This window comes from Ips typographus, linkage group LG15, assembly GCF_016097725.1.
Source record: "Ips typographus isolate SLU linkage group LG15, UJ_Ityp_2.0, whole genome shotgun sequence".
NCBI classification, from domain to species: domain Eukaryota; kingdom Metazoa; phylum Arthropoda; class Insecta; order Coleoptera; family Curculionidae; genus Ips; species Ips typographus.
Window position 1 is genome coordinate 8047131 of NC_138436.1, and position 13976 is coordinate 8061106.

Here is a 13976-nt window from a genome sequence, read left to right on the forward strand (position 1 = left end):
TTGAAATAACCCAGGCTTGATGGTACTCGTTTTCGACTAATTCGGGGACGGGGAATTCATCCCCGCTGTCAGATTTGACGTATCTGTCATCCAGTTCGAGAAACTTTGAAAAAATCAGGTTTGCGCATTAGCTACCGGAAAATAAACGTTACCACTGAATTCCTCATCCTCGAATTAGTAGAAAACCAGTCCAAACTCGATTTTTTCGGAAAATTTCAAAATGGCGCCAAAAGGCGCCATTTGCAATTTCCGCCATTTTGGATTGAGACAGCCTAGGCTTCATGGTACTCGTTTTCGACTAATTCGGGGACGGGGAATCCATTGCAACTGTCAAATTTGACATATCTGTCATCCATTTTATTAAAATTCGAAATTAACAAACTGAAACTTACTGATTCTAAGACACTCCATCCAAATAGGGAGTGGTCGGATTGGTTCGGGCGTTTACGGCACCGTAACTATGACTGAAATGACTTACGGCCAAATTGATCGAGTCTCGTTCGGGCCAGGCCTGAGTTTTGTAGCTGTTGCAGGCGATCAGGCTGTTCATGGCGGGCGGACGGCTTTTCTCGATCGAAATTCCGTTTCCGATCGAACGAAAACTGCAACAAACGAAGAAACGTCACAAAATGGCGCCATTTTGGATTGAGATAGCCCAGGCTTGATGGTACTCGTTTTCGACTAATTCGGGGACGGGGAATCCATTCCCGCTGTCAGATTTGACGTATCTGTCATCCAGTTCGAGAAACTTTGAAAAATTCAGGTTTGCGCAACAGCTACCAGAAAATAAACGTCACCACTGAATTCCCCATCCTCGAATTAGTAGAAAACCAGCCCAAACTCGATTTTTTTGAAAAATTTCAAAATGGCGCCAAAAGGCGCCATTTGCAATTTCCGCCATTTTGGATTGAAATAGTCCAGGCTTGATGGTACTCGTTTTCGACTAATTCGGGGACGGGAAATCCATCCCCGCTGTCAGATTTGACGTATCTGTCATCCAGTTCGAGAAACTTTAAAAAATCATGTTTGTGTAACAGCTACCAAAAAATAAACGTTACCACTGAATTCCCCATCCTCGAATTAGTAGAAAACCAGCCCAAACTCGATTTTTTTGAAAAATTTCAAAATGGCGCCAAAAGGCGCCATTTGCAATTTCCACCATTTTGGATTAAAATAGCCTAGGCTTGATGGTACTCGTTTTCGACTAATTCGGGGTCAGGGAATCCATTCCCGCTGTCAGATTTGACGTATCTGTCATCCAGTTCGAGAAACTTTGAAAAATTCAGGTTTGCGCAACAGCTACAAGAAAATGAACGTCACCATTGAATTCCCCATCCTCGAATTAGTAGAAAACCAGTCTAACCTCAATTTTTTTGAAAATTTCAAAATGGCGCCAAAAGGCGCCATTTGCAATTTCCGCCATTTTGGTTTGAGACAGCCTAGGCTTCATGGTACTCGTTTTCGACTAATTCGGGGTCAGGGAATCCATTCCCGCTGTCAAATTTGACGTATCTGTCATCCAGTTCGAGAAAAAAGTTTTTTTTTTTTGGTAAATTTACCTTTTCAAATTGTCGTTGCTTTGCGTTACGGACGGTGGTTCTTGCAGGTCGCCGTTCGGCATTTTCGGTTCGTCCAGCAGTTCGACGTAATACGAGGAGGGTCGGGTGGCATACAGGAACGCAGTAGTGGCCACGCCCACCACAATATGAACGACAACGATGAACATGGACGCGTTCCTGAATCCCACCGTGTCGTACAAAATGCCGGCCACGGATGGGCCGATGAAGGCACCGAATGCAAACGAACTCGTCCACAAACCGGACACGAGCGCGTACGTTTCCAAATCGTTTGGATAACCGTGTAATCTTAGAAAAAAATAAAAAAAAATAAAAAAAAAAAAAAAAAAAAAATAAAAAAAAATAAAAAAAAATTTAAAAAACAACAAACTTAATGAAAAAACTGAAAAAAAAATTAAACAATTTAAAAAGGAAATTAAAAAACAAAAAAAAAATTGAAAAAAAAAAATAAATAAATAAAAATTAAAAAAGAAAATAAAAAACAGAAAAAAAATAAAAAGAAAACAAATTTAACAAAAAAAAAAATGATAAAAAAATTGAAAAATAAAATAAAAAACAGAAAAAAAAAACTTACAACAAAGGAAAAAAAAGTTAAAAAAATTAATAAACAAAAAATTTACAAAAGAAAAAAAAATTAAAGAAAACAAATTTACAAAAAAAATACGAAAAAAAAAATCATAAAAAATTGAAAAAAATATATATAAACAAAAAAAAATATAAAGAAACAAAAAATCTTACAAAAGAAAAAAAATTTAAAAAAATGTGAAAAAAAATACGAAAAAAAAAAATTAAAAAAAAATTGAAAAAAAAAAATATAAACAAAAAAATTGAAAAAATAAAAAAAAATCTTACAAAACAAAAAATAATTTTAAAAAATGTGGAAAAAAAATAAACAAAAAAAAAAAAAAGAAAAAAAAAAAACACAAAAAAAAATTGAAAAAAAAAATTAAAAATAAATACGTACACGACGGTTTTGAGGGCGTCACCGAAAGAGGCTACCAATTGAGCGCCCATGCCCAATCCGTGCAATACCAGTCCGGTAATGGTCATCCAGAATATTCTAGACAGTAAAACGTAACGTGAATTTTATGACGGTATTATCTTGACAATTTGGCGAATGCGCCTTTGCGCTCAAAAAAACTCGTATTTTTGTAAAATCGAATTTTTTCTTGACAATTGGTGACAAAAGAAATAAAATGTTGCCAGAAGTCAAAAAACGTTGTCGAAAATCTAAAAAATGTTTAGAAAGTCTAAAAATGATGTCAAGTTCTAAAAAATGTTCAGAAAGTCTAAAAATGTTGTCAAGTTCTAAAAATGTTGCCAGAAATCTAAAAATGTTGTGAAAGTTCTAAAAAATGTTCAGAAAGTCTAAAAATGTTGTCAAGTTCTAAAAAATGTTCAGAAAGTCTAAAAATGTTGTCAAGTTCTAAAAAATGTTCAGAAAGTCTAAAAATGTTGTCAAGTTCTAAATAATGTTCAGAAAGTCTAAAAATATTGTCAAAGTTCTAAAAAATGTTCAGAAAGTCTAAAAATGTTGTCAAGATCTAAAAAATGTTCAGAAAGTCTAAAAATGTTGTCAAGTTCTAAAAATGTTGCCAGAAATCTAAAAATGTTGTGAAAGTTCTAAAAAATGTTCAGAAAGTCTAAAAATGTTGTGAAAGTTCTAAAAAATGTTCAGAAAGTCTAAAAATGTTGTCAAAGTTCGAAAAAATGTTCAGAAAGTCTAAAAATGTTGTCAAGTTCTAAATAATGTTCCGAAAGTCTAAAAATGTTGTCAAAATTCTAAAAAATGTTCAGAAAGTCTAAAAATGTTGTGAAAGTTCTAAAAAATGTTCAGAAAGTCTAAAAATGTTGTCAAGTTCTAAATAATGTTCAGAAAGTCTAAAAATGTTGTGAAAGTTCTAAAAAATGTTCAGAAAGTCTAAAAATGTTGTCAAGTTTTAAAAAATGTTCATAAAGTCTAAACATGTTGCCAAGTTCTAAAAAATGTTCAGAAAATCTAAAAATGTTGCCAAAGATCTAAAAAATGTTCAGAAAGTCTAAAAATGTTGCCAAATTTCTAAAAAATGTTCAGAAAGTCTAAAAATGTTGTCAAGTTTTAAAAAATGTTCATAAAGTCTAAACATGTTGCCAAGTTCTAAAAAATGTTCAGAAAATCTAAAAATGTTGTCGAGTTTTAAAAAATGTTCAGAAAGTCTAAAAATATTGTCAAAGTTCTAAAAAATGTTCAGAAAATCTAAAAATGTTGTCAAATTGTCAAAATGCTAAAAAATGTTCAGAAAATCTAAAAATGTTGTCAAGTTCTAAATAATGTTCATAAAGTCTAAACATGTTGCCAAGTTCTAAAAAATGTTCAGAAAATCTAAAAATGTTGTCAAGTTCTAAATAATGTTCAGAAAGCCTAAAAATGTTGTGAAAGTTCTAAAAAATGTTCAGAAAGTCTAAAAATGTTGTCAAAGTTTGAAAAAATGTTCAGAAAGTCTAAAAATGTTATCAAAGTTCTAAAAAATGTTCAGAAAGTCTGAAAATGTTGTCAAGTTCTAAAAATGTTGCCAGAAGTCTAAAAATGTTGTCAAAAATCTAAAAATGTTGCCAGGAATCTAAAAATGTTGTCAAAGCTCGAAAAAATGTTCAGAAAGTCTAAAAATGTTGTAAAAGTTCTAAATAATGTTCAGAAAGTCTAAAAATGTTGTCAAAATTCAAAAAATGTTCAGAAAGCCTAAAAATGTTGTCAAGTTCTAAATAATGTTCAGAAAGTCTGAAAATGTTGCCGAATTTCTAAAAAATGTTCAGAAAGTCTAAAAATATTGTCAAAGTTCTAAAAAATGTTCAGAAAATCTAAAAATATTGTCAAGTTCTAAAAAATGTTCCGAAAATCTAAAAATGTTGTCAAGTTCTAAAAAATGTTCAGAAAGTCTAAAAATGTTGTCAAGATTTAAAAAATGCTCAGAAAGTCTAAAAATATTGTCAAGTTCTAAAAAATGTTCCGAAAATCTAAAAATGTTGTCAAGTTCTAAAAAATGTTCAGAAAGTCTAAAAATGTTGTCAAGATTTAAAAAATGCTCAGAAAGTCTAAAAATATTGTCAAGTTCTAAAAAATGTTCAGAAAGTCTAAAAATGTTCAGAAAGTCTAAAAATGTTGTCAAGTTCTAAAAATATTCAGAAAATCTAAAAATGTTACCAGAAGTCTAAAAATGTTGTCAAAATTCTAAAAATGTTGTCAAAGGTGGCAAAGTTCTAAAAAATGTTCAGAAAGTCTAAAAATGTTGTCAAAGTTCTAAAAAATGTTCAGAAAGTCTAAAAATGTTGTCAAGTTTTAAAAAATGTTCAGAAAGTCTAAAAATGTTGTCAAAGTTCTAAAAAATGTTCAGAAAATCTAAAAATGTTGTCAAATTCTAAAAAATGTTCAGAAAGTCTAAAAATCTTGTGAAAGTTCTAAAAAATGTTGAGAAAGTCTAAAAATGTCAAAATTCTAAAAATGTTGTCAAAACGTTGATAACGGCCGTATACTCACGTGGGTAACGGTATAAAAGGGGCGGGGCCGATCAGGCAGAAGCCGGCGGCGACGAGAAAAGTGCCGGCCGCCGTTACCACTTTGGGCGTGGCCGTGTTGTCGCACAACCAGCCCCATAACGGCGTCGTTATCGCGTACACGCCGCCGTTGATGACGAACATCAGGCCCAGTACAACGGCCGTTAACTTAAACTCCCTCAAGTGCGGTTCGAGGGTCGCCTGCAGGAAACTGATGGAAGTGCTCGTTACCACGATACTGCCCGTTGCCACCATAACGCCCGGAATTTTCAACGCCTTAAATATCGACGCTGCAAACACGTGGCAACGTTGTAAATGTTGGAAAATTACCAAAAAAAACGGCAACGTTGCACAGATATTGTTTTTTTCATTTTTTTTGGCCGCCATCTTGGACTTTCTCGCTTCCAGTGACAGTTAACGTCAAACTGACAGTTGCAATGGATTCCCCGACCCCAAATTAGTCGAAAACGAGTATAAACTCGGTTTTTAAAATTTTGGCCGCCATCTTGGATTTTCTCGCTTCCAGTGACAGTTGGAGTGAAACTGACAGTTGGAATGAATTCCCCGACCCCAAATTAGTCGAAAACGAGTACAAACTCGGAGGGTCCAAGTTGGAAGACAAAAAAGTTGCGTGCGGAAAGTGTCTTTCTCGCACTAAAAACCAACTTTTTTATTTTTTACGCTAGAACGTTCATCTAACCGTCATTTTATGTTAAAATTTCCTGGAAAACACGCTGGTTAAGTCGGTTTTGTGATATCTCGAAAACTAACCGAGTTAGAGCTAAATATTCACATTTTAATCATCAATTTGTCAGTTACTCGGACTGAGTGACAGATGGGTGAAATCTGACTTTAGAATTGAAAGCGGCGACCCTGAATTAGTCAAAAACGAGTGGTCACTTCGGGGGTCCAAGTTGAAAAACAAAAAAGTTGCGTGCGGAAAGTGTTTCTCGCGCAGAAAACGTAACTTTTTTATTTTTTACGCTAGAGCGCGCGTCTTACCGTCATTTTATGTTAAAATTTCCTGGAAAACACGCTGGTAAAGTCGGTTTTGCGATATCTCAAAAACTAACCGAGTTAGAGATAAAAATTTACATTTTAACGATTAATTTGCCAAAAACTCGACTTGGGTGAGCGGTACGTGAATTCTGATTTCAGAACTGAAATCAGCGACCCCAAATTAGTCGAAAACGAGTCCAAACTCAGAGGGTCCAAGTTGGAAAACAAAAAAGTTGCGTGCGGAAAGTGTCTTTCTCGCACTAAAAACCAACTTTTTTATTTTTTACGCTAGAACGTTCATCTAACCGTCATTTTATGTTAAAATTTCCTGGAAAACACGCTGATAAAGTCGGTTTTTTGATATCTCGAAAACTAACCGAGTTAGAGCTAAATATTCACATTTTAATCATCAATTTGTCAGTTACTCGGACTGAGTGACAGATGGGTGAAATCTGACTTTAGAATTGAAAGCGGCGACCCTGAATTAGTCAAAAACGAGTGGTCACTTCGGGGGTCCAAGTTGAAAAACAAAAAAGTTGCGGGCGGAAAGTGTTTCTCGCGCAGAAAACGTAACTTTTTTATTTTTTACGCTAGAGCGTGCGTCTTACCGTCATTTTATGTTAAAATTTTCTGGAAAACACGCTGGTGAAGTCGGTTTTGCGATATCTCAAAAACTAACCGAGTTAGAGATAAAAATTTACATTTTAACGATTAATTTGTCAAAAACTCGACTTGGGTGAGCGGTACGTGAATTCTGACTTCAGAACTGAAATCAGCGACCCCAAATTAGTCGAAAACGAGTCCAAACTCAGAGGGTCCAAGTTGGAAGACAAAAAAGTTGCGTGCGGAAAGTGTCTTTCTCGCACTAAAAACCAACTTTTTTATTTTTTACGCTAGAACGTTCATCTAACCGTCATTTTATGTTAAAATTTCCTGGAAAACACGCTGGTAAAGTCGGTTTTTTGATATCTCGAAAACTAACCGAGTTAGAGCTAAATATTCACATTTTAATCATCAATTTGTCAGTTACTCGGACTGAGTGACAGATGGGTGAAATCTGACTTTAGAATTGAAAGCGGCGACCCTGAATTAGTCGAAAACGAGTGGTCACTTCGGGGGTCCAAGTTGAAAAACAAAAAAGTTGCGTGCGGAAAGTGTTTCTCGCGCAGAAAACGTAACTTTTTTATTTTTTACGCTAGAGCGTGCGTCTTACCGTCATTTTGTGTTAAAATTTTCTGGAAAACACGCTGGTAAAGTCGGTTTTGCGATATCTCAAAAACTAACCGAGTTAGAGATAAAAATTTACATTTTAACGATTAATTTGCCAAAAACTCGACTTGGGTAAGCGGTACGTGAATTCTGATTTCAGAACTGAAATCAGCGACCCCAAATTAGTCGAAAACGAGTATAAACTCGATTTTTTTAATTTTGGCCGCCATCTTGGATTTTCTCGAATCCAGTGATAGTTAACGTCAAACTGACAGTTGCAATGGATTCCCTGACCCCAAATTAGTCGAAAACGAGTATAATATTGATTTTTTTGATTTTGGCCGCCATCTTGGATTTTCTCCCTTCCAGTGACAGTTAGAGTAAAACTGACAGTTGCAATGAATTCCCTGACCCCAAATTAGTCGAAAACGAGTACAAACTCGAGGGGTGTAAGTGGATCGATATTAAAGTTGTGTGCGGAAAGTGTCTTTTCCACACTAAAAACCAACTTTTTTACTTTTCAAGCTAGAACGTCCGTCTAACCGTCATTTTATGCTAAAATTTTCCAGAAAAGCCACCGGTGCACTCGGTTTTACGATATCTCAAAAACTAACCGAGTTGCACTTAAAAAAACACATTTTTAACCTTGAATTGTGTGAAAACTCGATCCGAGTGAAAAGTACGTGAATTCTGACTGTGCAGATCGATTCGGCATCCTCGAATCACTCGAAAACGAGTACAAACACGACCCCTTTATCTCCACTCAAAATGGCAGAAAATGCAAATGGCGCCTACAACCGCCATTTTGAATTTCACCAAAAAAATCGAGTTTGGGCTCGTTTTCTACTAATTTCACGTCAAGGAATTCAAAGAAACTAAAATTATCTGCACAATTCCAACCCAACTGTCATAATGAACATTTTTTTTTTTTTTTGGCCGCCATTTTGGATTTTCTCCCTTCTAGTGACAGTTAACGTCAAACTGACAGTTGCAATGAATTCCCCGACCCCAAATTAGTCGAAAACGAGTATAATCTTGATTTTTTTTGATTTTGGCCGCCATCTTGGATTTTCTCCCATCCAGTGACAGTTGGAGTGAAACTGACAGTTGCAAAATTCCTGTACCTTGTGACCACTCGTTTTCGACTAATTTGGGGTCGGGGAATCCATCGCAACTGTCAGTTTTACTCCAACTGTCACCGGAAGGGAGAAAATCCAAGATGGCGGCCAAAATTTCAAAAATCAAGTTTATACTCGTTTTCGACTAATTCGGCGACGGGGAATCCAGTGGTGCAGTCAGTTTTGACGTATCCGTCACCGGTGGCGAGAAAATCCAAGATGGCGGACAATTTTTGTGTTTTTTTTCGTTTTCTCAAAAACGGTTAGAGTTACGGAAATTTCACAGGAAAGCAAAAACAAAGAGCGGTTCAAGACAATTATTTTGAATTTTTTCCGGTTGCTGTAACCGGAAAAATAAGCGAGATACAGAATTTGGAAAATTGCGAAGCAATTTTCCAAAAAAGTCAAATATCTCCGAAACGGTTGGAGGTACGAAAATTTTTTGGGAGACCAAAAATGTTTATAAAGCCCTGTTGCACCAAAAATTTGCAAAAAAAAAATTCCAAAAAAAAATCAAAAAAATGCAACGTTGCCAATAATGTCAAATTAAAAAAAAAAAAAAAAAAAAAAAAAATTCTTGACTTACGTCCTTTGGCCTTGTCGGTGCCCAGATCGTGTTTGGGCAGCACGAGGGCGGTCAAAATGGCGGACGCAAACAGGGCGGAGCCCATAACGGCGAACGGGAGCGTGTAGCCGCCCAGTTCGAACAGGGCGCCGCCCACCGTCGGTCCGACGATCAGTCCCAGACCGAAAAACGTCTCCAATGACGCCTGTCAAATGTCAAATGAGAAACGTCAAATGTCAACTGTCAAAAAAAAAAAAACAAAAGCGACTCACAAACGTTGTTGCCACTTTGTCGGGAAACTCCTTGGCGATGATGGCAAAGCTGGCGGTCAAAAATGCGGCGTTGCCCATCGCCTCCACGATTCGAATCGCGAAACTCAACGCGATAAAGGGCACGTGACCCTCGACCTTATCGAGCAACCTGCGAGAGAGAGAGAGAGAGAAGGAAAATGGCAACGCTGCGCGACCGAACTTACCCGAACAAGATGGCGCAGACGCCGGTCGTGTAGATGCCGCCGTTGAACGTCACCTTGGGCCCGATTTTGTTCAGGTGCTGCCCGTACAACGGGCTGACGACAAAGACGACAAACTCGAAAATGCCAAACACCAGGCCGTATTCGGTTGCGGTGCAGCCTTTTTTTTCTGCCTAAAAAAAAAATTCCGCCATTTTGGATAGAAATAGACTAGGCTTGATGGTACTCGTTTTCGACTAATTCGGGGACGGGGAATCCATCCCCGCTGTCAGATTTGACGTATCTGTCATCCAGTTCGAGAAACTTTAAAAAAATCAGGTTTGTGCAACAGCTGCCAGAAAATAAACGTCACCACTGAATTCCCCATCCTCGAATTAGTAGAAAACCAGCCCAAACTCGATTTTTTTGGAAAATTTCAAAATGGCGCCAAGAGGCGCCATTTGCAATTTCCGCCATTTTGGATTGAAATAGCCTAGGCTTCATGGTACTCGTTTTCGACTAATTTGGGGACGGGGAATCCATTGCAACTGTCAGATTTGACGTATCTGTCATCCAGTTCGAGAAACTTTGAAAAATTCAGGTTTGCGCAACAGCTACCAAAAAATTAACGTCACTACTAAATTCCCCATGCTCGAATTAGTAGAAAACCAGTCTAAACTCGATTTTTTTGGAAAATTTCAAAATGGCGCCAAAAGGCGCCATTTGCAATTTCCGCCATTTTGGATTGAAATAGCCTAGGCTTCATGGTACTCGTTTTCGACTAATTTGGGGACGGGGAATCCATCTCCGCTGTCAGATTTGACGTATCTGTCATCCAGTTCGAGAAACTTTGAAAAATTCAGGTTTGCGCAACAGCTACCAAAAAATTAACGTCACTACTAAATTCCCCATGCTCGAATTAGTAGAAAACCAGTCTAAACTCGATTTTTTTGGAAAATTTCAAAATGGCGCCAAAAGGCGCCATTTGCAATTTCCGCCATTTTGGATTGAAATAGCCTAGGCTTCATGGTACTCGTTTTCGACTAATTTGGGGACGGGGAATCCATTGCAACTGTCAGATTTGACGTATCTGTCATCCAGTTCGAGAAACTTTGAAAAATTCAGGTTTGCGCAACAGCTACCAAAAAATTAACGTCACTACTAAATTCCCCATGCTCGAATTAGTAGAAAACCAGTCTAAACTCGATTTTTTTGGAAAATTTCAAAATGGCGCCAAAAGGCGCCATTTGCAATTTCCGCCATTTTGGATTGAAATAGCCTAGGCTTCATGGTACTCGTTTTCGACTAATTTGGGGACGGGGAATCCATCTCCGCTGTCAGATTTGACGTATCTGTCATCCAGTTCGAGAAACTTTGAAAAATTCAGGTTTGCGCAACAGCTACCAAAAAATTAACGTCACTACTAAATTCCCCATGCTCGAATTAGTAGAAAACCAGTCTAAACTCGATTTTTTTGGAAAATTTCAAAATGGCGCCAAAAGGCGCCATTTGCAATTTCCGCCATTTTGGATTGAAATAGCCTAGGCTTCATGGTACTCGTTTTCGACTAATTTGGGGACGGGGAATCCATTGCAACTGTCAGATTTGACGTATCTGTCATCCAGTTCGAGAAACTTTGAAAAATTCAGGTTTGCGCAACAGCTACCAAAAAATTAACGTCACTACTAAATTCCCCATGCTCGAATTAGTAGAAAACCAGTCTAAACTCGATTTTTTTGGAAAATTTCAAAATGGCGCCAAAAGGCGCCATTTGCAATTTCCGCCATTTTGGATTGAAATAGCCTAGGCTTCATGGTACTCGTTTTCGACTAATTTGGGGACGGGGAATCCATCCCCGCTGTCAGATTTGACGTATCTGTCATCCAGTTCGAGAAACTTTGAAAAAATCAGGTTTGTGCAACAGCTACCAAAAAATAAACGTCACCACTGGATTCCCCATCCTCGAATTAGTAGAAAACCAGCCCAAACTCGATTTTTTTGGAAAATTTCAAAATGGCGCCATTAGGCGCCATTTGCAATTTTCGCCATTTTGGATTGAAATAGACTAGGCTTGATGGTACTCGTTTTCGACTAATTCGGGGACGGGGAATCCATTGCAACTGTCAGATTTGACGTATCTGTCATCCAGTTCAAGAAACTTTAAAAAAATCAGGTTTGTGCAACAGCTACCGGAAAATAAACGTCACCACTGGATTCCCCATCCGCGAATTAGTAGAAAACCAGCCCAAACTCGATTTTTTTGGAAAATTTCAAAATGGCGCCAAGAGGCGCCATTTGCAATTTCCGCCATTTTGGATTGAAATAGCCTAGGCTTCATGGTACTCGTTTTCGACTAATTTGGGGACGGGGAATCCATTGCAACTGTCAGATTTGACGTATCTGTCACCCAGTTCGAGAAACTTTGAAAAATTCAGGTTTGCGCAACAGCTACCAAAAAATAAACGTCACCACTGGATTCCCCATCCTCGAATTAGTAGAAAACCAGTCTAAACTCTTTTTTTTTGAAAAACTTAAAATGGCGCTAAGGGACGCCATTTGCAATTTCCGCCATTTTGGTTTAAGATAGAGGGGTCGTGTTTGTACTCGTTTTCGACTGATTCGAGGATGCCGAATCGATCTGCACAGTCAGAATTCACGTACTTTTCACTCGGATCGAGTTTTCACAAAATTCAAGGTTAAAAGTGTGTTTTTTTAAGTGAAACTCGGTTAGTTTTTGAGATATCGTAAAACCGAGTGCACCAGTGGCTTTTCTGGAAAATTTTAGCATAAAATGACGGTTAGACGGACGTTCTAGCTTGAAAAGCAAAAAAGTTGGTTTTTAGTGTGGAAAAGACACTTTCCGCACACAACTTTAATATCGATCCACTTATACCCCTCGAGTTTGTACTCGTTTTCGACTAATTTGGGGTCAGGGAATCCAATGCAACTGTCAGTTTCAGTCTAACTGTCACTGGAAGGGAGAAAATCCAAGATGGCGTCCAAAATTAAAAAAATCGAGATTATACTCATTTTCGACTAATTTGGGGTCGGGGAATCCATTGCAACTGTCAGTTTTACTCTAACTGTCACTGAAAGGGAGAAAATCTAAGATGGCGGCCAAAATTTAAAAAATCAAGATTATACTCATTTTCGACTAATTTGGGGTCGGGGAATCCATTGCAACTGTCAGTTTTACTCTAACTGTCACTGGAAGGGAGAAAATCCAAGATGGCGTCCAAAATTAAAAAAATCAAGATTATACTCCTTTTCGACTAATTTGGGGTCAGGCAATCCATCGCAACTGTCAGTTTCACTCTAACTCTCACTGGAAGGGAGAAAATCCAAAATGGCGGCCAAAACTAGAAAAAAAATCAAATTCCTGCCAAACGGCTGGTCGGAATGGAACGCGGTTTTCGCAGACCTACTCGGACAGCCCAGGAGCATCCGAATGTCAAATTAAAAATCAATTTAAGCCCCAAAAAATCACAAATTTTAACCGCGAAAACACTCACCTCCAAAGGGTAGAATGGGGCTTGCAGGGACACGCAAACTGCATTGCAAAAATCCGCAATTCCGATGGCGATCAGCGTCAACCATTGTCTTTTCGTGAACGACACCATTTTTTTGAGTTTTTTCTGATTAATTTTCAAAAAAAAAAAATCACTTTTTCAGCACTGAAATCGTCTAATTTGACGAGGGCGCATGCTTCGAAAAACACTGTTTTGCCCAAGACACTAAGAAAACGTTTGAATTCCATGAAACGTCTCCGTTTACGGGGTTCAAAGGTTCTTCGAGATACGAATTTATTAATTATTTCTGTCCCCAACTGAATGTGAATTACGATAATAGTCAGCTTGTTATCACGTGACCGTAACGGACGAGAGGAAAGTGTTTGGTGCGCAACGAAACGGCTCAAGTTTGGCCGCCATCTTGGATTTTCTCCCTTCCAGTGACGGTTGGAGTCAAACTGACAGTTGCGATGGATTGCCTGACCCCAAATTAGTCAAAAATGAGTATAAAGTCGGTTTTTTAAATTTTGGCCGCCATTTTGGATTTTCTCCCTTCCAGTGACGGTTAGAGTAAAACTGACAGTTGCAATGGATTCCCTGACCCCAAATTAGTCGAAAATGAGTATAATCTCGGTTTTTTTAATTTTGGCCGCCATCTTGGATTTTCTCCCTTCCAGTGACAGTTGGAGTAAAACTGACAGTTGCAATGAATTCCCTGACCCCAAATTAGTCGAAAACGAGTACAAACTCGAGGGGTGTAAGTGGATCGATATTAAAGTTGTGTGCGGAAAGTGTCTTTCCCACACTAAAAACCAACTTTTTTGCTTTTCAAGCTAGAACGTCCGTCTAACCGTCATTTTATGCTAAAATTTTCCAGAAAAGCCACCGGTGCACTCGGTTTTACGATATCTCAAAAACTAACCGAGTTTCACTTTAAAAAACACATTTTTAACCTTGAATTTTGTGAAAACTCGATCCGAGTGAAAAGTACGTAAATTCTGACTGCACAGATCGATT

General features: G+C 37.7%; 1 protein-coding gene across 1 annotated transcript; it reads right to left on the reverse strand.

Annotated features, from left to right (window-relative positions):
- Positions 1–335: 335 nt before the first annotated feature.
- On the reverse strand, positions 336–13219 carry LOC145738061 (MFS-type transporter SLC18B1-like). The gene is made up of 8 exons (XM_081992911.1): positions 12963–13219; positions 9475–9644; positions 9272–9419; positions 9021–9204; positions 5092–5398; positions 2542–2637; positions 1560–1865; positions 336–602 (listed from the first exon to the last, which is right to left on the reverse strand). Exons 1-8 carry the CDS (start codon positions 13068–13070, stop codon positions 398–400), a joined length of 1524 nt encoding a protein of 507 aa, XP_081849037.1. The 5' UTR covers positions 13071–13219; the 3' UTR covers positions 336–397.
- Between the last annotated feature and the right edge of the window lie 757 nt (positions 13220–13976).

Excerpts from the sequence above, each read along its gene's own strand:
- LOC145738061 (XM_081992911.1), bottom strand. The coding sequence starts at position 13,070 with ATGGTGTCGTTCACGAAAAGACAATGGTTGACGCTGATCGCCATCGGA. Across the intron at positions 9,645-12,962 it reads CCCCATTCTACCCTTTGGAG|GCAGAAAAAAAAGGCTGCAC; the intron begins GTGAGTGTTTTC and ends TTTTTTTTTTAG. Across the intron at positions 603-1,559 it reads AGCAACGACAATTTGAAAAG|TTTTCGTTCGATCGGAAACG; the intron begins GTAAATTTACCA and ends CGTTTGTTGCAG.